Source organism: Gavia stellata, chromosome 3 (assembly GCF_030936135.1).
Source record: "Gavia stellata isolate bGavSte3 chromosome 3, bGavSte3.hap2, whole genome shotgun sequence".
Classification (NCBI taxonomy): Eukaryota; Metazoa; Chordata; class Aves; order Gaviiformes; family Gaviidae; genus Gavia; species Gavia stellata.
The window spans coordinates 67,547,344-67,572,422 of record NC_082596.1 but is presented as its reverse complement, the minus strand read 5'-3'; the positions used below and the strand labels follow the sequence as shown (position 1 = coordinate 67,572,422).

At 35.9% G+C, this 25,079-nt stretch overlaps 1 protein-coding gene across 1 annotated transcript in view; it reads right to left on the bottom strand.

Moving 5' to 3' along the window:
* INVS (inversin) overlaps positions 1 to 25,079 on the bottom strand; it is a 99,505-nt gene that overhangs the window by 13,698 nt on the left and 60,728 nt on the right. Inside the window, exons 7-12 of the mRNA XM_059815299.1 lie at positions 22,738 to 22,909; positions 17,890 to 18,045; positions 16,179 to 16,408; positions 14,447 to 14,553; positions 10,969 to 11,181; positions 2,663 to 2,964 (exon numbers count right to left, since the gene is read on the bottom strand). Coding sequence (XP_059671282.1) covers positions 2,663 to 2,964; positions 10,969 to 11,181; positions 14,447 to 14,553; positions 16,179 to 16,408; positions 17,890 to 18,045; positions 22,738 to 22,909 — 1,180 coding nt within the window. The remainder of the gene's footprint in view (positions 1 to 2,662; positions 2,965 to 10,968; positions 11,182 to 14,446; positions 14,554 to 16,178; positions 16,409 to 17,889; positions 18,046 to 22,737; positions 22,910 to 25,079) is intronic.

Below are 25,079 nucleotides of genomic sequence, written 5' to 3'. Positions count from 1 at the left end.
TTGTGAGGAAAAATAACACAGCCTTTTAAAATGGCCTTGTCATTCTGAACTCACCAAAAACCACTACGTGGTTTGTACATGCAGCATGTAGAACGCATTTACTGTAACACATTTAAGTTGTTAAAGTAGAATGTGCAAAAATTCCCCATCTGAACAACTGGATAACTGGACAATGGAAAAACAGCCATCATTTAAGAATTCTAGAGCATCTTCTGAGGTTGAAATAAACTTTCTTAGATAGGAAGACCAAGCAATAACAAGTACAGAGCACAAAAAAGAACTTGCCTGTTGCTACTATAATTAAGGCAAATGAGATAACATACATAGGAAAGAGGATTTCTGAGTGGAGAAGAGATCAGAATAGACCCACCAACTAAATCACAGTTTTCATATATTGTTACCAGATGCAAAAAATCTATTTGCAATTGCTGAAAATCTTTTTAAGTGCCAGCCCACAGGATCTAAATTTTTATTTAATTCCAATGAAACACCCAATTAAGTCCATTAAAGTTTTGGTCACAACAGGATTGATTAAAACATCTAATGAGAACTGATTAAAGGACTTCATGATTTGATCCTTACTGCGCCAACTTTCCTGGCATCATTCCAATAACAAAAAGAGAATGCTTACGTAAAAATGGCATAGTATTTTATTTCAAACACAGGCTTTTTGGATTGGGCAAGAGGGACTTTCTTTACAATATCTGAAGGTAAAGTGGTCTCACTGTAGAAGAAGTAGACATGCTATCATGTATTTTCAGAAGAACCTTGAGTAAAGAGTTTTGCTCTCTTCATGTTCAACACTCACGGTGAAGAAAGATAATTCACTACAGTGAAGAATTTTCCATTTAAAATTAAAATTCTATCTTTTGCAGAAATTATATTCAGCTTTTAAAGATATACTGAAAGACAAAAAATCTCCAGGCAATGGCCCATAAGATTTTAAAGCCATCAACATGGAAAAATTATTCTGCCCTAGCTATTTCAGGAAACCTCCAACTTCAGGGAAGCCTTCAATCAAAAGTCCAAGCTACATGCTGCCAGCATTTGCTGCTGGTTTGAATTCCCTAGGTTACTGTGAAGGGTAGTGTAGGCAACTGAACATTAATGTGGTTTTTCAAACATAAGTGTCAATATTAGAATCCTCTGCAGAAAATTTGGCAAATTCAGTCCTGATCTCTGTAGTCAGTTTGACCCTATAGTCCATGTTTCCCATGGACTACCTACTACCTACTTCCTTAGGTCATTCTCTCAGTGCGAAACCATTATATATGTTCCAAGAAACAGTGGGAGTCTGACTAATGCAATGCAGTTTCCATTAGCAGAACCAGTGGAAGATTTTGGCAAAGAATGGATAGGAGTCAGTAAATAAAAAGGCAGTTCATTCCTCCTTTATAATTTCTTTGTCCTTGTCTTCTCTCTTCACTCTTCCAATCCTCCCCACATCTTTCTTTCTCTTTTCCCTTTTTTCCATACTTTTTCTCCTATGTTCATTACAACTATCCATTTTTCATATGGCAACCACTGTTTCTGGTTATTCTTACGGGTTTTGCTTTGCCATCTGAATATTTTAATTAATATAATGTTAATACACATACAGATAAAGCTTGCTAGAATTTTTAACGCCTCTGTTTATCATTACTTAGTTATCACAGTATATGTTAGGCTAAGATGTGTATGTCTGCTTTTATTATGACAATACAGTCAAGTATGCTGTTTACTAACACATTTCCATGTAAAAGCTAAAGAAGTCTAGGTAAAATGATTCAGTAGGAACAGCTCTTTGACTTTCTTTTCCTTTGGATTATTGTAATGTTATGATTAGCAGAATTTCCAGAGGAATTAACAATAATTTTACATCTGAGAAGGAGTTCTTGCAACTTACCTTAAATAAACTACTTATCCAATTTTTGCTTCTAATGATAACGAAGATGCTTTAACATAACCAGTTTGGAAAGATTTGAGCCATGGGCTCCTATAACTGGCTGAAGTCAGAACCAATTGAAATGTTATTAAAATGTTTATCTTGCAAAAACTAGTATAGGAGTGGTCAAGAAATGACAATAAACTGATGGTGCATTTACAGATAGAATAAAAGAGTGGAGGAGGGCAAGAAAAGTAACAGAAAGAGCTTCGACACACTGTTTCATAGTACAATTTCTAAAAAAAGTCTCAATTCTCAAAAAATACCCTAGAGTGTTCTTAACAAGAGGACTTCAAAGACAGATCACAGGACAACCCTGTCATGGATAATGAAGCTGGCTGAACAGCTCCCTCTGTATCCTAGAACAATTTTACCCTCATTTTAACCTTCTTTAAAAAAAGAGTTACAATTTCTCCATTAACATTCTTCAAGAATCCCACAGATATGCCAAATACCTTTAATCTCATTTTCTCCAAACAGTGCAAGCAATAGAACAACTCCCACAACATGTTCTCACATATTTTAGGTATTTTTACAGACACTGTAGATACTGGTATTTTTGACTACTTCAGTTGACAGAACACACGCAGTAAAAGAATCTGTATCTAACTCTATCCTATATGAATCGCATAAATAATGAAAAAACAAGAAATGATAGAGTAAAACAGGTCCTATATATAAAACATCCCCAGACATGTACAAAAAGGATAACCAGGACAATTAAAAAAGATTACAAACCTTGCCTGATTTTATGACCTTCAGTCTGAGGCTCTGCTGACAGGCAACTCTCCTTCAGTGTCCCTTTGCTGTGACAAGCTTTAGGTGAACCTCTACTGTTTCTCCCTGGTTGAATTTGTGAAGCATTGAGGGACAGATGTCTCTTAATCCGTGTATCAATTTGTTTATTAGGTAACTGCAAGATGCTGGTAGTCTTCTCTCGATTTGCGGGAGTCTGTTGTACTCGAAACCTATTTTGTTCCACGTTCTGCATCCCTTTTTGCAGCTTGGCTTCTTTTCTCTTACTTTCTTCTTCACGTTTCCTGTAATTATAGTCAATACCATAAGAATTCCAAAGACAAAATCTTGGGAGCATGTATCCAACTTAAACACATTCCCCTCTAGAAACATGACATTGCCACAATAAAACCTTGACTATAACATCTTTTTTTGTGAGAAAGGGACACCTATTGCATTGAAGTGTCTTAGCTTGATCCAAAATAACAACTGACTTGCAGCTACAGCCTAATGAAGGTTAAGTCCTTATAAGCCAGCTGCCCATTCAGTTTGTGGTGGTTTAAACTGATTTTAAAACACTCCCTTATTGAAAACAATGAAACTTAGGGTTTTTTATAAATATACAAAAATTAAAAGCAGGATTTTGAAGAGGTATCAGAAGACAAGAAATATGCTACTAATAACTTCGGTTTTAATTAGTAATGAACAATGCTTTAATATAAGTAGTAATGCAATGCACTGTATTTGAAAATCAGAAAACTTTAATAAAAGACATCATCTCTTTGAAAATTATTTTTCATACTTACCTGTGTCATAATAAATACAGTCAATTATAAACCAACTTCAAACTAGCTACTGGTACTAACTTGCTGCTATATATTTATCATTGCCAGACAATTAATTTATTTTACATAAACAGATTATACATTATACAAATGATAAATACTGAAAATATGAGATGTGAATGAAAAACTTGTGTGCACATAGTATGCCATTACAGTTATGACATTTGGTTTTCAAAAATGAAAGAAGTCACGCATCTCTTAAATAGTGTAGATATAAAAGAGAATCTTGGACAAGGTTAGGAAAGGTGCATCTGTTGAATAAAGTTTTGCAGCCCATTTTGAAATACAGTGGGATGTCACTGCACTTTAGCTTTTAAATCCTTTTTCCTACAAAGCAGAATAAACCCAATAGCACGTCGCAAACATTACATACCTACCTACCATTGAATTTGTTTTTATAAATTAAGCACTGGTTGTAAGATGAAGTGACACTTTTCCTGTTGGAATGGACAGGTGGTAAATGTTGTATCATATAGCTGCCTGATATTTTAACTTGCTTCCAATGCTACGACGTAGTTTTCAGACTGTTGACACATTAGCTCACAGTACAGCATATGACAGATTAGTTATGCAGCATGCCATCCTCAGTTCCTGTGAGTGGTATCGATGCCAGTATATGTCATTTCAGTGTGAGCTGCCAGGGAGAAGCCTTAACTTTACCTGTCAGTACTATCTTATCAAGTATGCTCTGCAGAAGAAGCTGATTGAACGTTGTACCTGAAAAGCTGTTAATTGATCTAAAAAATACATTCCTGGCAGCCTGAGGTTCAGTATTCCCTCTGGCATGGAAAAAAAGTGGCTAGTTTCAAATAATATCGGCATTCCACAACCGGACTACATGGGGATGTCTGTCTCGTATACAGTATGGATCTCACTGCCATTACTCTGCCGTTTGAGCTGATAAATCAGATCTTACTATTCACAGAATAGTAATTTTCTTTCCTTCACAAGAATCAAGCAGCCTATTACCACTATCCTCCATTCAGGGTATTAAAAAAGAAAGTGTGAGACAGGTTGTGTGATACACAATCAAGCCAGAGTGGCCTGCACTCTTTGGATGAGCAGATTAACTCAAAACATTAACTTCAGCAACATACCAATTGTAAAGTTATTGAAATGACACAGGACCAGAAATTGAGAAGTAAAAGGGGATTTTTTTTAAAAAGGTCTTGTTTGTGTGCTGATTTTTCAGATTAAACTGAAGAAATAATAGATGGAAGGGATTTCAAAGCTCCCTATTCATAGACCATCACTCTGTCACAGTAGAGCTTAGCTGATTAACAGACTCCTGAATACTTATGAACCTCCCCTTGTGTTTTGCTTTATTTAGCCAGAAACTCAGTTTGTATTACAATGAAGGGCATCTTTGAAATTAAAATTTCCAAGTTTTACTATTGTCTAAGCTGAGAGACTATGTTTCATGAACAAGTAAAGGAAGTAGACAAGTTCCTAACTTAAGAGCTCTCAAGTCATTCTCAGGAGGTTCTGGTGACTCAGCAGGACCCAAACTTGGGCTCTAAAGTTAGACAACTACAGCTCTATACTGATAACAGAGGTGGCAGGCGAACATTTTCCACTCTAATTGCAACAGAATTTTCTCCTGAATGGTCATAAATTTGTATTTTGTTACAAAAGTGACAGAATGAAAACAGCCTTTAGCAGATGGAAAGGAACAGTTTCAGCCTTACGCATTTGTGAAGACACAAGAGATGCTTTGAAGTTTTGATTCTGCTAAAATGAATCCAACCTTTTCTATTCTGTTAAGAACACTTCGTTTTTTGTATCTACTCTGTGGAGAACGTTTTAAATTTAGAACATGTCCATGTGCCCGGAGAACATTTTTAAAGTTATCCTTGCAAAAAAAAGTTACTGAAAAAATCGTAACTGAAACTAGATCTCCAGGTATTATCCTACTACTGCTGAAGCTTTATCTGGACCAAGAGGAGTTATATTTCATGTTGTATAAACATCCACCTCCTGCTATACAATCTAGCATGATGCTTGTTTTTAAAAGTACGACACTGTTGACTCACGACACATTCAACCTTTTAACACAGTCCTTAATAAAAATGCTAAGAAGACAGTTAATTTATGTCCAGTATTCCTATGTTGATTGGTCTTCCCAAATGTGTAGAACAGTCCATTTGTCCTTACCTAAATACCCATTTTTTCCTCAATCATTTCTCGTATGTATTTTAACATCATTCTGATTTCTGACTTAGTCTTCAATGTGCTTACAGTCTTCTGCATCTTGGTGCTATTTGCAAATTTAACATTTTACTTTTTAAATGAAAATACTGCATAATATCAGATTCAGGATGGATTTATGTGAAATTCTCATTAATATACACTTCCAGTTTAAATTTGAACCATTAAGAACTACTCTTCGCATACATTCTTCCAAGCAGTTTTCATCCATCTGATAGCAGTTTAATTCATGCTACATTGCCCTACTTTGCTAATGAGAATGGCACATGAGAAAGTATGAAAAGTTCAGGCAAGTCTGAATGACAGCTACTGTTTCTCCACGGCCACAAAACTTGTTATTCTGTCACAAAAGAAAATTGAGTTAGTTTGATATAATTTGTTCTTAGCATATTCAGACCAACCATTACTTCTTGCTTTGTTATCTTCCAGATACATAGAAGTTTGATTACTCATGCCAGGATAAGAAAGGTATGGAGTTACTGTAATGAGTCCAGTGAAAGGCCATGGAGAAGTTTAAGGGACTGGAGCATCTTTCATATGAGAAGAGGCTGAGAAGGCTGGGACTATTCAGCCAGGACAAGAGAAGGCTCAGGGGGAATGAAGAGGGAATGAAGGTGATGGAGCCAGACTGTTCTCAGTAGCACCCATTGACAGGACAGCAGGCAATAAGCATAAAGTAAAACTCATTAAATTCTATCTCAACACAAGAAAACACTTTTTTTACTGTGAGCGTGGTCAAACACTAGAACAGGTTGCCCAGAGAGTCTCCATTTGTGTAGATATTCAAAACCTGACTGGACATGATCCTGGGCAAGCTGCTGGAGCTGATCCTGTCTGAGCAGGGGCAGGGATGGACTAGATGATCTCAAGAGGTCCTTTCCAACCTCAACAAGTCTGTGGTTCTTGGGACTGAAGTTTATAGGTCTACAAACTCCTCTTCTTCCCCTTTCAGAATGCGGACACTTAGCTAATTTTGTGAATTCTCCAGTCCCAACGGCTGTCCTAAATTTTTTAAGGGTAATCATTTTAAGATTTTATCACCTTGTTTTCTAAACACCTCAGGATGAATTTTATCAGGCCAAGCTGATCTGAAAGCACAGCACACTCATCCGATTAGTCTCTAAACTGTTGTTTCAGCATTTTAGCCTGCATTGCTGCCCTTTGTTACTAATGTGAATTCCATTTGCTAATGGACATCATTTGACATTTAAGGAAGACTGAAGCAAAAAAAGACACAGAACACTTCAGCCTTCTTAGCATCACTTGTGGACCAACTCTTTCTTTGCTCTTCCTTTTACAATGGGTATGTTTACAATGATTTATTGTGATACCTCACATCCCTTGCTAGTTGTTCTTATTTTGCACCTCAGCTTGTTTAATTTTATCATTGTATGTTATTATTACCCTCAGTTTTAGCAATTGCACCAAATTTCCACTGTGTGCTTTTCGTTTTCAGGTGGCTGAAGAGCTCATTATTTTCTCTCTTGCTACACTTCCTATCTTTTGTCAGGCCGTACTACCAGTTTTTTGAAGAATCTCATAATCTACTTGTACTCTCTTGCCACTAGAACATTTTTCTAAATCTATTGAAGGCTGTTTAATTGAACTGTTTTATTTTCTTGCTGTTCTTCTCTTCCTAAATATCACGAGTTACTTACTCATTTTCATCCATTTCCCTTTCATATCCACATTCTCAGTCAGCTTCCTCCAACTAGTCAGAATGAAATCCAGAAGACTTAGTAAAAACAGAAGTATGGATTCAGGAACTTCCTCTGAGAAATTCAAAGGGAAGGTGAACAAGTGATGAGAGTTCTGTAGCCCTTTCAAAACCCAATATAGTGGGCATCAGTTTTCCCTGAATATGCTTTAAACCCTTAAATATTATTTTCCTAAAGACCTGGTTTTGTAAAAAGTTAAAACTTTTTTACAAAGAAACTTTTATTTTGAAGTCCATCATTTTACCTGTATGTAGTCTGAATGTTTTTTAAATGCCTCCTTTACAGATTGCCCCTGTGCTACTGTCCTAAAGCACTACTTCCCTCCTGCCAGGTTCTCCATCCCACCTGTTAATAACCAGTTACTTTCACTTGCACTCAAGAAGAGCACCTATTATATTGACATATTTATGGATGTTAAAAAAATGTTTAATGCTCAACATCCCATCAACATTGCCCTCTTCCAAAAGATCACAGGACCATAAGGTAACACATATTGGAAGGGATCTCAGGAAGTCATCAAGGCCAACGTTCTGCTCAAAAAAGGGTCAACTATGAGGTCAGACTGGGTTACTCAGGGTTTTATCCAGTTGGGTCTTGAAAACCTTTAAGGATGGAGACCATACAACCTCTCTGGGCAACCCGTTCCACTGCTCCTTTGTCCCAAGAGTGAAAAAATTTCTCTTTATTTCCAATCAAAATCTCTCTTGTTTCAACTTATGTCTGTTACAAGTTTCCCAGGGACCAAAGTGAGGCCAACCAGACTGCAGTTCCCCAGATTGTTCTTGTGGCCCTTTTTGAAGTTGTGTGCAACATTTATGTTCCTCCCATCATTGGGGACCTTCCCTGGCCTCTATGACCTTTCAAATGTGTTGGAAAGTGGCCTTTAAGGACATCAGTAAGTTCTTTCGGCACCGTTGGATGCAACCCATCTGGTCCCATGGACATGTCTGGGCTGAGTTCTCTCAAGTGATCCCTGACTTAACCCTCATTCACAGCTGGCAGTCTCCTCCTCCTTGAACCACTTCTCTAAGCACAGAGGCCTGGGAGACTTTCTTGGTGAAGACTGAGGAAAAGAAAGCATTGAGTACTTCTGCTACATCTGTGTCTGTTGTCACTAAATCACTCGCACCATTCAGCAACAGGCCTTACATTTCCTTGCTCAGCCTTTTGCTATTAATGTAGAGGCAGAAGCTCACCTTACCTGTGACATCACTTGAAAGCCTCAACTCAATTTGAGTTTTGGATTTTCTGACACCATCCCTACATTCCCAAGCAATGTTTTTACACTCTTCCTTTGCAGCCCATCCCTGCTTCCACCTCCTGTATATACTGCCTTTTTGCACTTGAGTTCTGTCACAGCTTCCCTGCTTATGCAAATTTGTCTCCTGGTATGTCTCTTTGCTCAATGACATAATAGTGTGCATGTTGTTTTGGCTTGCATAAATCTTCATTTTATAAATTACCATTTCTTTGATATAGGTTTGTTCAACATGGCAGAATATGTTTGTGTAGAAATATTTCACAGGCATTGAATACAGTGAATGTAACTTTACCAGAAAATAATACAGGTATGAGATGTTGGTTGACTTTTTGTTAAAGAAAAAAAAAAAAGCAGACTAATTAAAAACACAGGAAACATATGCAGACTTAGGAATTATTTATATTAGTGAGAGTCTCTAACATATTACAAAGCAAGTTTTAAATACATACACTGAAATAGTTGGGAGGAGGGTGTTCAATCTAGGCATTCACCATCATTCTGGATTCCTACATAATGTCTACTTTTATCTGGAGAGCAGATTTTTAAACATCAGTAGGGATATTAGTTTTTTGTACGTAGCACCACCCTGGCCAATTTTAGCTGTGGAATGCACAGATGGGTACGCAGAATGATGACAACATAATGTCGCCTCCAGTTTATTACAGATCGTAAAATTGCAATTAAATAAAATTTGTTATGTGACAACTTGATTTGCTTGTACACTCCAATTGTATTTTAATTCTGTTTTTATGGTATTCAGTACACATACTTTGTTTCTATTGTTTTCAAAAAAATCAACAACAGCTTAGTAAGTTTCAGAAAGTACACCAGAAACTCACAAAGGAAGACAGTTATAAAAGCACCCCCAAATTTCCATGAGGTAATCCTTTTTCATTTAATCTTCTAGATGGGGTATCACAGATTCTTGTACAAATGACTGTCTTCACAAAGAATAAAATTACCTCATTTGGAAAAATCAGTTGTGACCACACAGGAAAAAGCAGAGTTCTCCAAATTAAAAAGAAATACATAAGATATTTGGGATATTTTCAAAGGCATGGGTGTGACTTCTACTGACTTCAGCAGAAAAGGCAAATAGTAGGAGGGCTGCAAGTCACAACTTTAGGATCTAAAGCTGTGAGCAAGAGATTAGTTATCAGATAACTAATAACTAGATAACTATTTCTAGCTTTGGTTTTTACTGGGCATTAATAATTACTAACCAGTATAGTAGCAGCATTCAAACCCAATGAAGGCCAGACTGGCCAGTTATGCAGAACATCAAACTACCAAATTTGAAATAGAGCAGAGTGCAGCTCACTTTGTCTGTGATACACGGATGCAACAAAAATACCTCTAGGTTCAATAATTATGTTGTGTGTTTATTCATATGACCTCTCTTTACAGAAACAATACTACAAAATCATGCAGAAATCTTTTCAGGCCGTTATGTTTTTTCATTCCAGAATCAGATTTCTTCAAGAGAAACCAGGTACTAATTTGTTCTTCTTCATATTATGAATCTTAAGGATAAAGCCCAAGCAAGCGAAGTATTTTGATGATCAGTTATGTACCTTCTGATTTTAGAATTTTACCACTTTGCTACCATTACCTCATTTAAATAGGGTACAAACTCAGTCAGAACCTACAGATCTTACAAATAACTATTTGAATTGCGTATGTTAGTTATCTATAATCAAATATAATGATTTCATGGTAACTCTCTAATTCAAGAGCAGAAAATGTAAGTGCGGAGAATGATACTGCCAAGACAGAAGTTGCAAATAAAATCCAGGAGTTCAGTTTGCTAGAAAAGCACAACCTCCCCTGTGAAACACTAAGTTAAGCCTTATTAAACCAGGCTTTTCCTGTTTTTTTCTTCATCTACTTACTAATTTCTTTTCAAAACTGATATCAAAGACTTGATAGGTCAATAATTATTTTCATTACCTTAGAGTGATAAATGTTTTCCAAGCCTTTCTATCATCATACAGAATATCAGATAAAGATTCATGGATGCTAACATGCCAGTTTTTCAGCTTTTGGTATTTTGCCTTGTTCTCCTATATTATATAAAGCTTGTTATTTAATTAGCTGGAAAACAATTTTCATCTATAGTTATACAGAAAAAATCCATTATATGCTTCCTACAGTTTCATGAATTTTACTAAGAAGAACAATAAATGATGATGAGTAACAGATAAAATCATACAGTGATATATACAAACTTAGCACAAATGTCTATTTGCTGGAGTAGATTTCAAGTCTCAGACTTACTTGGCAGCAGCATCTTTTCTCAGCTGTTCATGTTTCATCAAAAGATTCTTCCTCTCTTGAAAAGCCTTTCTAACTTTGTATCCTTTGTAGACAGCCTGAATTTTGAAAGCAGCAATATCCTGTATGGCAGCTATAGACAGAGCCCCATGTTCTAACATGAACTGAATCACTTCATGGTGTTCACCAAGCAAGGCATAATCAAGTGGAGTATATCTAAAAAAAACCCAAAACAAAACAAACCCACAACAATTATCATTGAACTAGAGTTCTAACCATAATGTGCATTTACTTCATCCTCATTTCCTAATAAGACAACTTCCAGTATGAAGACAGATTAAACAGTTTTCAGTAGGCTATTTTACTAATTTTTAATATTTTCCTGTCTGACTCATTCTACACACTGGCTTATTTTAGTCTCTTAATATAAAGGGGGGAGGAGCAGTCTATATGAAGTGTTGGATCAAAATCCCCCAAAGCCCTATCCATAGAATTAACTGCTTTAGGCAAGCAACCTTAAAAAGGTGTTATTGAGGTTCTCATACAGAAATATAATCTAAATAAAAAGCAAGTTAAAACATTTTTTGTGTTACTTCCATAAGAATTTAAGTTCTAGAGATTTACTGTCAAATCTGGCTTAGCTTCTATAACAATGACTATGGACAGTATGACTGACCAAGCAGCAGGATTACACCTGCATCAAGGGATAATATTTTTTTCTAAAGCCCTAGGAAGACTTAAGTCTGCTTTCAAATGGACACAGGTGCTAAAAATATTAAAGGGCTTTGGTTTTTAATGGTGTCAAAGATGCTTAAGCCCTTTTAAAAATAATACCCAAATTTCCCATTGTCAACACAGGAGCAAAATTTATATACCTCCCTCACCAACACTGAAACATTAGGCAAAGACATTTAGTGACTGAAAATTATCAGTCACAAACCATAATCAAGACCATATAATACAAGACTATCGAATAGCAAGTGTCAATGCATGCGACTGTGAAAATTAGGGCTCTTCTTGATGGTAACTTGCAAGGACACAATGCTGGTAAGCAAAGAAAAACAGACAGAAAGCACAATTGGACTTGCCACGCAGCAATGATTTGATGGAGGGATTAACAGTATCTGAACTGAAGTGTCTGCAGGAATAAAGACAATGACATAACATGAAAATTTGTATGTCAAGGTGTGTTGCTGATAGCATTTAGAGAGATACAGATTTTTGATAACCCAGGAATGGGAACTTCAGAAGGGACTTCATTTCAGAAAAAACACATTTTTAAAGTAGACCTAGTTTTGAATATTTTAATTAACAGGTACAAAAGATACTAAAGTAAACTTTATGCTACTAGCATGTATGTACCAAGACAATGTATTATATTACAGATCACAGTCATGAAGATCCGTATTTTTAAACATGGATTTTCTAACACCATTAGAGCTACCTTTGAAAGCAAAAAATCACTCAAATCAAATCTGAATAAGGGTTTGTACGACTGGACACTACCCATTCAAGGCTGCTCACATACACTCCTCACAACCAGCCATTACTCTTTTGTGTCAGTTCAAAGCCTGTTATAAATTGTCTTTTCCAATGGTTATCTTTAAAGCAGATAGTTTTTAAATCAAGCTGGCTTCACAGGAAAACACACAAAGCTGACATCAGCCATCAGCTGTTATATGTAATTTGGCAAGAAGCTGGTCAAGCAGCAGCTAGCCTGGCGTCATGTGATGCACGCAGGACATCAGGTTGGATTACAAAACAGATTTGCAAGGAACAAGACTAGCACTTGATCACGTATCTGTGAGCAAGTGGGCAGCTTAAAATCCTAGATGCAATCTCAGCTCCATCTTTTCACAAACCTATTTGGTTTTAACCACTATGTTTGAATTTTGAACTGGTATCTCATATTCCACTCTAAGAAAGTGAAGAAAGGAAGCTTCTTTCTATAGGTATATTGGAAAAAAAGTACTATTTGGTGAAATTATTACCGATTATAAAACAATTTCACCCAATTACAGATGAACCATATCCATGAGGTTATTTTTACTCTCTCTTACAACACTCGACTTGATTTTTCCACTTTCCCAACTTCTGATCTCTTAACAACACAACAAGGTTTTGTAGATGTTTATTAAGAGGCAATTGTGCAATTTTTATATACAATACATATATTTTTAGGAGAATTATATATAAAGACTTAGTTATCTAGAAATATTGAGGATCTGTTTTGTTCTGCACATGGACTAGTGCTTAAGGGCTGACATTTGGAATGCTGCTAGTTATATTTTGAGTAATCTAGGTTTATACATAAGAACATTACATTAATGCCAGAAGGGAAACAAAAATAGATACTAACTGAATGACTACAGTAAACCCACACCTAAGGTCTTTTCCTGGCATTTGAGCATCATTAGTACATTTCTACAAAGTAAGGAAAATAGCAGCCTCCTTTCTGGCAAAATAGTGGCTTTTAATCTTCCTTATTAAGAGTAATTTAGTTACAACTGTTTATTTAATTTTCTATCAAAAATTACTAAAGAGAGCATTGGCACTACTTAATTAGGAACTACTTATACTTTCATTTGTGCTTCCTAATAATAAATAAGAACAGAAAAGGAAGAGATCTGAGTGGTTCAGAGTAGAGAACAAAAGAGAAATTATGGGAGAAGAAAGCAATTAAAAACTGGGATAAGTATGGAAGTCTCAGATTTAGCACTAAAATATGGGGTGTCGAAGTCCTTAAGTTATTTAAAATGTTGAAATATTCGAATTTATATGGCATACTGATCATAATTTTATTTATAATTATTAGGAGGTCATCTACTCTAAAAAAGGCATTCTAAATGTCTGCTAATAGTAATTATCTTCATGGTCAGATGACTAATTTGAATTCCACAACCCAAATCACTTTAAAAAAAACATTATATGTCAAGGAAAGACGACGAAAAGAGATGGAAATACACTGTCTCTTTATGATTATAGGAGGATTTTTTTTAAAAACTAGGCCTTTAGAATACAGTTAACCAACAGGTAATTTGTAATAACTATTTTAAAACAACATTACATTTCTCCCATTCTCTTTTTTCTCACTGTATTCCTACCAAATAGAAAAGAAAATTTCCAGCCTACTCCAACAGCAGCAGAAATGCCTTTTCATCCTTTGTCTGTACATATCCACTGTCAACTACATACAAATGAAAAAGATCTTTAATATTTCAAACAAGACTAGAATGACTAAATACTTGCAGAAGTCTCTGTAAGTTCAAGGTTCAAAAGTATAAACAGTTGAAGTTGCAATGTCTAAATTAAAGAAGAGATTTTTCACATTAGAAAAGCTGCTTGCACCGAAGCCCAAGATTACAGCACTCCTTTTAGATACAAGATCATGATTCTCTGGCAGTATGTGAACACTTAACATTTAAATCAGGAGGTAGCACTTTTGCTAAACTACAAAATAATGCATTCAGACAAGCAATACCTCTCCTCGCTGTTCTCCATATGATTAGGGAAAGCATCAAAACCAAGCAGCAACTTTATAGCATCAAGGTAGCCGTTGTTACAGAGCCAATGCAAAGCAGTTCTTCCCTGTAAACAATAGAACAGAACAAAAATAAGTATTATCCCCAAACTCTATCATGCCACAATTAAAGTCGTAAATCATACTGTAATCCAATGCTTTTCTGGACGTGAAGGACAAACTAGTTCTTCTAAATAAACTTCCATGTTAAAATAAAAGAATACAGCACTTAAAAATGAAGTAATTTTTTTAAAAAATGAAGTTACTTTTTTTTTTTTAAAAAAACAAGATTACAACACTAGTGCTTTTTCACATAAGGCAGCTGAAAAACAGCAGTAGGAGACTAGCTCTAGAGTTGCTTTCTTTGCAGCTATGCCACCCAGGTCTGAAGCAGCTCTCATCAACCTTTGTAGTTCAGACTGTTTTCTTGGCTGCTCCAAAACACTGTGACAAGACTGAAAGAATTACTATAGAATTCAAAATCAGATGAAGTTTGAGGAAAGCTTATCAGCCCAAGCAAACAAATAAAGACTCCAGCTGTGCCTTCAAAATGAGCTTGATTTCAGAAGTCTAATTTCTCTCACAGGAAGCAGAAGTCCAACTCTCAAGCTGCACTCCATACAGCCAGTTCATATATGACCACTCTTGGGATTGGTATCACAGAACCACAATATGAATACCTCAAGCTCTGTTAATATCAACAAAACGTAGATATTTCACTTCATTTCTAGGTCATGCCTCCTGTCTGCAAGTTGCTTTTCTGAACTCCAAATGTAGGAAATACTTAGAAGGCTGGGTACCACAGAAAAACATGAAGACATTCTAAGTTCAGTGCTAGCAAGCTGCCCCCTGAACGCCAAGGCTTGAAGAGCACTCTGCAGCGTCTCTGTGTGAAATAGGTGGAGCTGATGTGTTCAGCTGTACTCAGGCTGATGCCACACAGAGCTGGCAGCAGGTTTGAAAGTCTCCCCAGCATGCTCTGTAGAACTCCTAATAAAAACCACTTTTCCGTTACCTGGAATTATCCATGCCCTACAATGAATAGCTACAGAAAAGTTTAACGAATTGGGTGAAATTCTTTTGACTGATGAAGTTCTACCAACTTCTGAGAAATTATGTCATATAACAAAGAAATCTGTTATATGTTGCACAATTATTCTGGCTCCTAATTTCACTTACTGCTTGAATAATGTCACAAAAGAACATATAAACTAATCAGTGTTCTTTTTTTTTCACCTGGAAGAGTGATACACATGTGGATACCTATGTGGATAAGTAATTAAAGCAGTTCTTGTGCAATCTCACTTGCAGTATCTTACTTGCTCTATGTCTGTGGTGAAGAAATACATTACAGACTATAAAATCACATTCCCATGTCAGCTGTTAATAAGGAATGATAGAAGTTAAGAATATGACTCCTCATAAGATCACACTTTGATAAGGAAAAGTCAACAGTGATATGGAAAAATATGAATCTTCAATTCATGCAGCACATTAAAATACTACTTTTCATTCTAGATTTTAGAAGTGAAGCCATAGGGAAAATTATGTCAGGATATATTTCCTTTCCTGATAAACATGAGCAAAGATGTTTCTATGTCCCAGAAAAGAAAATTACCTTGATGAAAACAAAAATGTTTTGATTTATGCTTATTCTAAAGTTAATTAAATAGCCCAGTGAAGAACAACATACCTCTTTATCCTGAATATTTGGATCTGCGTTGTTTTCCAGTAACACTACCATGCAGTTAATATAACCTCCATAAGCAGCACACTGCAGAGGTGTTCTACCTGCATAATCCTGCACATTAGGGTTGATTTTATTTTCTATCAAGATTTGGCACACATCAGCATTTCCTCCAAGGGCTGCCCAGTGAAGAGGTGAATGGCCATCTTGGTCAACCAAATCTACTCTTGCTCCTCCTGTAAAACCAAATACATTTTTGAACATAAATGGAAAATACTTTTGAATGCAAAGAAAGAAAAGAGTAGGTTTATGTTCAACTAGAACTTATTTGGTAAACTAAAAATTCAGAGAAATATTTCTGAAAGTAACTTCAACTTTGTTACTCAAATCCTAAAACCTAAATAAAAATTAATTGGGAATGAAATATTTTCAGTGAGGGTCAGGCATCTAACTTTTTACAAGCTTCTGAGCATCCTCTCAGATGCTTTAGAATCTCCGGATTTCTCAAATGCCCTTGAAAAACCTAGCCTTTATTCGTTTCAGGCCTACTAATTTTCAGTGAAACTTTTATTTAACAACAAAATCATTTTTGAAAATTAGACTTCAGATGAAATCTCTTTTTAAATCTCTAAAGCAGACAAGATAAAATATTCACAGTGTAAGAATGACTTTTGAAAAAAGCTTGCTATTTTTTTAATTCAAGTGTGCTAAGACTCTTTTATGCAGATAATTAATTTCTCTATGTGCTCTTGTAAAATGAACTCCACAAATATAAAAACTTGAACCAACTAGCAACAATGACTGTCTATATCATAAAAGATTTAATTAAACATAACTCAGATTCTGATAACCAAGCTTTTTGCATCTACAAGAGCTAAATGTCATAGGGGGTGGGAGAAAGAGCTTAACAAGAGGTTAAAATAAGCCCAGCAGATCACGGAGGGAAGCACACTTTTCAGTAAGAAAGGCTGGTTGATGGAAAACTTGCGACTTGTTAGCCTTGATACTTCAACTGTCCATAAGTGGGATAGTATCTCAAGTAGGAGGGAGACTGCTTCCAGCTACTTAGAACTTTTCTGTGAAGCTAAATTGACAGAATTTTGCATCTAAGGTACCACTGTTCTTTCACCATACTTACTCCACTTCTGCAGTACTTTTACAATTATCTAAAACTGTGTATGTTGTTAAATCTTATTTCTGTCTACAAATAAAATACTGCTTATAAAAACCAACCAGAGGAAAATATTAATGATTTAGGATTTTTGATATCTACCTTCATTAAAAAATAAAGATTCATTTAAATACTCAAAAAGTCTTCAAAGAAGCCTAAAAACGCTTTCCCCCAAAAAAAGAAAAAAGCTTAATTTGGTCTTATTTACTAGAGGAAAAAAAAGAAAGAAAAACAAAGACTTGCTGGGGAAGAGGCAGTTTGAGAGACTACAATGTATTTGAAAAGGCTTGAACAGAAAAGAGCTGTGAAAAGAACTATCCCAGTTTTGAAAGTGTTATATTTAACTCTTCTAGGCATTTTACACAACGCTCTGATAATCTTTTACATTTACTAGCGGTGTTCCACAAAGGGTACTTACAGACAAAACCTGCTTTAGGGAAGTTAATTTTCTACCCCACCTCTTGCTCAGCTATGCTGTTTATTTCCCAGTCTCACAGAAAGCACCACCAGAACTCTGAACAGGTTTGTAAATTCGTAACAACTGACCTTCAATGAGCGTTTGTATCACTTCTTTGTGTCCCATCTCACAAGCTCGGAAAAGCGGGGTATGTTTCATGACATCCAAAGCATCAACCTGTGCGTTATGTTCCAACAGCAATTTCACTGTGCTGACATGGCCAGAAAGGGCAGCAGCATGTAACGCTAAAAGAATGAAGTAGTAGGAAAAAGAAATCACAATACCATGAGCTTCGGAGGTTCACAATTAGAACAGTCAAAATAAAAAATCATTTCAACCATTTTGGTGGAAAAGATGCTTTTCAACCACAAGAAACTGAAGAATCATAACAAATGATAACTAACCACATTTTCTTGCCGTACAAGCAATAAGCAGAAAAACTGTTAGCCCTGAAACATGTTTCTAACTTGTACAAAGAGAAATTTTAACCTTAACACCACCGAGATTGGCTTATACTGAGGATTTCTGGAAGGTTAGCAGCTTTTCATTAAGAGAACATAACATGATCTACTTCCGCCTCTGTTTTGTGGCATTTCTTACATCACCCCAATGGAGATGAAACTGTCCATTGCCAGTGAAAGAAAGCTTTCATTATTTTGTCAATGTTCTCCTGAAAATACCTTTTTTATTTCTTTCACATAAGCAAAGCTGTCTCAATTAAAACTAACTCCAGATAACTACCCAGCTGTCCCCACCCCTTTTTTTTCAGAATTACTTGGAGAAAATTTTACACACAATTATGTAGCAAGGCCATCACATCTCGCACAGTATCTGCAGCTCCCTGTTTTCTTCAGGAAAAAGAAAAAGATGATGGAAAGAACAGATACTGCATTTTATCTCTTCCCTACAACTTACAAAGTTCAGTTGCATGAAAACTATGGAAGTTGATTCTGCACACTCCTACTCTTCCATAGTTTTCTTTGCTCTCTCATATTTGAATGTATGCAGACTTGACTGAGTCCAAACCAACACATAACACAGAGCTACTTTAGATACTTTAGTCCTCAGAGATAAAGACGTGGTGTCCTATAACTGAAGTTGCTATCGCCTAACACAGCATCCTGTGGGCACTGTCAGCTGGAGTCGAGGAAAATGCTAAAATGCCAGTCTGACCAGTTCACCGCTCTTTCTGAAGGAGAACTAGACACAGCAGTGAGATTTCAAACCAATGAAGGACACATATGTTCGTGATTTCACTTACAATTTGATTTCAAAATACTTTGGATTATTTCCTACAGTCAGCAATTGAATCAGATAATCTACATTCTCATACTGCCTTACATGTAGAATATTCCACAGATGACAAAATCAAAATAATTTAGAATGAAAACACAAAACAGTGCAATTCATAAATGTACATTTAGTAAAGTGAATTCATATTTCCCCATGAAATTTCACAGATATTCATCCTTGGTGAGAATTCAGTCTGGTCATGTAAGTGAAATGTGGGGCTGTAAACAGTACCCACATGCCTCTACTTGTTTAATGTTAAAACAGGCAGGGTCAGGATCCAGCAGAGGCATTATACAGAAAGGCACGCCACGAAGGCCAACGTTAGAAGGAATTGCTTCTTGAACCATAGCCCAAATATCAAAACAGTCAGGCTTTTTGTATTTGCCTGTTACTGTTTACCACTGGTACCAGCTTCACACAGCTTATGAGACACTAACCCAGCATAACCTGTTACACAGGCACTACTAAAATGGACAGGTTGTTCATACTGTCTGTGAATCAAACCCAGCTGAAGCGTGTTGCCTTAAAACACACATTCTCAAAAACAGTGATAGTAACTGGAATTGTGATACAGACAAATAAGGCACTTCGTACAAGAACTGTGGTCACAGCCAGAGACAGTATGAGAAGTGCTGCCTTAGTAAGTGAAATCATGCCTTTAAGATGACACTGATGTTTAACTGTTGCAGCTAAAAAGCATAGGGACACTCATCGCACTCATGAAAAATATCTGTAAGCAGTAAGATCTGCAGTAGCTATGCGAGTGGGTGGCTAGCAGTAGAAATTTGACAGGAATGAGATCCCTGCTGCTTCGTACATTTGGATGGGCCTGATTTTCATGGTCTGACCTCACAGTAAACTCTAGGTTCTGGTTTTTGTATTGCATTTCTTATGAAACCAAAGGCAGTAATCCACTCCATCAGATGACACATGGAGTGTGTATAACAATACAATAGAAAAAGAGCTGCTGTGTCAGCTTGGCCAGTTCTTCCCCCCATCACTCATTCTGACACAGGCATCTTGTTTCGCACTTCGTGCTCAATATTTTCTTGTAAGCCAAATTTTCTGTGATGGAGTCACGGTGACTGAAGAGTTCTTCGGCCAGCTGGTCACAATAGGCCCTTTGTTCTGCCGACAGACAGAGCCCTCTCTATTGTATGCAGTGACGGCAGAGCTATAAAGCTGCCCCTGTAATGCTCCTGCAGCGCTGATCTCTGAGAAAAGGGAAATTCCTTTCCCTTGGTGTCATTCCCCTACACAATACGGAGACTCTCGATGTTGTGGCAAAGCTGAATGGAGAGCTTGCTCTTTTTAAGTAAATGCAAAAGGCTGCGTTAATGCAACATTATAACTGAGGTTAACTGAGTCAGCACACAAAAGTCAGAAAAACACAACCTTGAACTCTCCTCAGCAACTGTATCCCAGGCACAGTGGCATGTATGCTATTTTCTATTAGTGCATAGTTTCCCGTCAGAATACAACACTACTTTTCCCTCACCAAAACTTGGGAATGATTAAGAACCTTCAGAAAAAAAAACCAGGTCTGAAATCAGAGAGTGATTTACTGGTGGACTTCCTTTTAAGTTTACCGCTTACTATAACAAAGCCCATGCTACTGCACATGCTTGCACAATGGTAAAGTTCAGATTGCTCGACAGCAAGTGACGAACAACATAGTTCCCCACTTGAAGACTATTAGTGTGTTCTACACAACGGCAGGTTCAAGTAAATCGAAAATCCATTAATTTCCTTGGATTAAAAGCCCTACAACAAAACCAAGATTAAAAGGTGATTACACATCACTGCTATGAAAGGTTTAAGACTGAAAGATAATAAACCCAACCACCTGAATTATTCAAGCATGAAATCCACACCTGAGTAATTTCAGAAACACAGTATGTGGTTACTGTCTGCAAAGAAGAAAACCCTTTATAAGGAGGTTTGCACAGTGACTACGACATTACTGCACCTTAAGGTCTGAAACAAATACTGTGAGATATTTAAAAGGGATCTGTCAGGAAGGAGCAAATATAGGTGAGACTGATAAAAGATGAAACAAGACTAAAATTGTAGAGTATGTAGTTTGTAAAGTCATCAAACATGAAGACTGAGATTTTGTTTGTTGCACTATTTCTTAAACTCAAAAATGACAAACTATCATAACTTGGAAAGATTGATTTTTTGATGTGTTAATTTGTAAGGAAAGCAAGAATTTAGGTATTTAAATAGAATTGTATCATAACTGTATTTGGCTTTTTGTGTAAAGACCCACCATACCACCAAAGGAAATAAAAAATCTCAATTTTTTTATATGAAAGTAATATTCATCCAAGCTATCTTTCAAATCCTGAACCAAGCAACCCTGACATTGCATTTATTACCATTTGTATGTTATTCGAAGTGTGATCTGAACAGAGAAAAGCTGTTAAACTCATATCTTTGTTTCTTAGTTGGGATAAATCTTCACTGCAAGTTCCCTAAATCTAAGCATGCAGCTTAGGCTAGTTTGTGTGTGTGTCCAGGCAAAAGATAAAACTTGAGTATACTTTAAAACAAATATATTAAAATTTATATAAACAAACATTGCAATTTTTTTTTGTTTGTTTAAAATAACAGTTTTCTTTTCAGCAGAAATGCCCTCTACTGTATTATTCATGGTTGTGTGCTCTGACCATCAGCTTGGTTATCATTTTACTACTTACTATACATAGGTATACATTTTTGCACTTGTAAATTTGTGACTTGGCTGTGACTGGCACAGGGTAGTTCATGACCTCCCCCGACACAGCTTACCCCTGCAGCCCCCTACTACCAAACCCCTCCAATTTATGTGCAATATATCCACATTCTCCTCTTTTTTTAATTCAGATATCATAGCACACTATACAGCTCACTATACAGCACACTATACAGCTCCACTACTTTTACCTGTATTTCCAACATTGTTGCATACATATACTCTTCAACACCTATCTCTCTGTCAGAACTGTTATTCTATTTTTGTTGAAAGTGTTGAATTTCATGACTTGCATGCTTGAATTCCGAAACACCGTGTTGCATACGTATCTTTTGCTTCGGGAAGATAATGGGATGATAAACTTGGGAGATACCAATTTTAACCTCTTGTTTGGACCACAGAAGTGCAATAGCTCTAATCTTTATTACACTATCTTACAAATAAGTATGATACTTATGATTTTCATGATGATAATTTAGCCACTTCACTGGTTAGTTTGCTCTATATTGTTTGAAAGTATTTATTTACTGACAAATAAATGTTTTTAACAGGCATTTTCAGGGAGAGCTTTTTATGCAATTATATTTCATTTTCTTCTTCAAAATACAGTACAGCTCTTCCTCTCCAAGGATTACAGATCTACCTAAATAGCAGCATAGCAGTACATTTCTTCTTCTTGCTGTGTTTCAAATGAACTGGTCCAATCTGCACAGAAAATATTTGTTTCTTTCCCACAATAAGGCAAAGAAGTGACTCACACACATAATTAAACTAATGCGGAAATATTTTCAGGATTAAGGTACACAACCAGGAAAAGATTAATATAGCTTCTAACAGTGTTTTTTTATTTGGTGGAAATCACACTAACTGGAAACATCCAGTGGCTCTTTACTGTAAAGCATCTTACCTGTGCCAGCGTATTTGTCCGTCATATTGATATCAATATCCAATTTTAAAGTCAGCATAGTCCTAATGACATCATCACTGCCTTTGCCAGCTGCCCACATGAAGGATGTTCTTCCCTCAAGATCTGAGTCATCTTTTACAGAAGGATGTTTCAAAAATACTTCAACTGTTTCCTGAAAAGACATACTATTGAAATTAACATTAAAAGGAATCTGTAACAACAAGAAATTATTGTGTCTCATTTAGCTGTTTATGAAGCAAATCAAAGCTTCATTTTTCCTTTTTATGTTTATATAGAATAATAGCTCGACAGGAGCATTGTATTTTCTGCTATGTCCTTTTCCTTGTCAATGTTTATAGTGCAACCTTAACTATGAGTTTAACACCGTTATTTATTTCATACTTTTTTCTTTTTAGTGTCAAACATCATGAGTTCATCATAAGGAAGTAAAAGACACTGCAGTCAGTGTGAAGAAAGGAATTGGAAAAATATTATCGGCTTATGAAAACATTACTGTAATACTATGATGCTAAAATAATATTCCTCCAAAATATTCTCCTGACATTTTTTTTGCTCCAATTCTAAATATGACTGTACATGCAAATATTTTAGTTTGCCAAACTCTAATAATTTGACTATTAAAAAAAAAAAAGGACTTTCGGGGCAATATAGACATTAATATCAACAGGTTACTAATTACTGAACTATTATAAATAAAAAAAAAATTAAGAAAATCTTTACACCTGAGTCCAGGCTTTCCACTCTAACTGTTATACTAAAATCTCTATTTAATTCAAAGCAAAAAGAATTATTTCTTCAAAAGCTCTGTTTGTGTTAAGCTCTCAGCAAACAAGTCCACTTGTTTAACCTGCTGCTAAATTCTTAATAAGCCACACAGGAAAGGAAGGGAGAGGAAATCATGACTGCTAGAAAAAGAATTAGGGGAAGATTTTCCCTTTTCTATCTAATGCCTTACAAAGGCTGTATATTTAACAGCTGGTAAACATCTCTTAAGAGCCACTGATAGGCTAGCCAATAAAGACTGAAAAAAGTGGGTTTCATTACTTTATTTTATTTTTATATTTTAGTATTAACACTATTTTATCCTTTCCCTCATGTGACACCAAAATAGCTCTATCACCACTCTGGGTAGGATGAGAATTTCTTGGCCATAAGGAATCAAATGCTTATATTCACAAAGGTGTTTGAATGCCTAAGTCCTATCGATTAGTTTGGATTTTTTTTAACTACTACTTATTATTTCATCCCTCTAAAGAAATGGGCAATTTCTCATTTATCTTATGTTAATGTGTTCTAAGATCCTAATAGCTTTGAGAATTTGGGTCCATATCTGAACTATCAGTTTGTTGTAAAAAGGTTCAGCCAGAAATAATGAGGAATGGAAGCATTACGCCTTCCACACAAACCAGCATGTGTTTATAGCTTTGTGTACTCACACTGACCGCCACTACACCTCAGACATAAACAGCTACTCATTAGGCCAGCAACTCAGCACCCTACCAGTACTCTGCACTGCTTGAAATCCTGCAAAGTGAAAAGCAGTATGAAAGCTGGACCTTTTCAATACTAAGGCAGAGATCCTACAAACATAAATAAATAATTTTATTTTTCCATTAAATTTTAGCAAAGCAACGTTTCTTTCAACCACTCTTTTTTTCTTGAGGTTTTAATGGGAAAAAGTTCAAGAAAATCCCATAGTGCTACAGGAGTTATTTTCCAAAATTCAGTTATTGCAACTTGAAAACAAAATGAAATTAAATTAGAGCAGGATGGTTAAGAAATCTGAAAACAGAAGTATCAATCAGTTTAATTCTACAAGTATTTAATCATGAAAAATCACATATATTTTGTCTCTGTTAAAAAAAGTGGAGAAAACAAAATAAAAACCAACAAAGCTGAAAAACAACAGTGAAGGAGAGAAGTAAACCTGGATCATTTCATTCTGTGCTATCAAGAAAATCTGAAAAATACTAAATATTATTTTTGAATATTCAGTAATAAGACAGGGGTATCCGCATTTCATTTACTAGATCAATCTATACAAGTATGTGAAAGGTAAGTACATTGTCTTGGAGATGTCTGGAAAAATTCAGAAAAAAAACCCCCAATATTTAGTCCTGCATTCTGCATAGTAAAATCAATACTAGTAGAGCATCTGCCTTCACAGAGGAAGTTTGAAAATTTTAAAAGGATGTTTATTTGGACCTTCTGTGGTATACATAAGCAATCTAAATTTCAGGCAACCTATCTGGGTAGCTATATTAGGTAACAACTTTTCTTCCTGTACTTTTCCTTCTATAATAAGTGAGGATAAGTTAGTC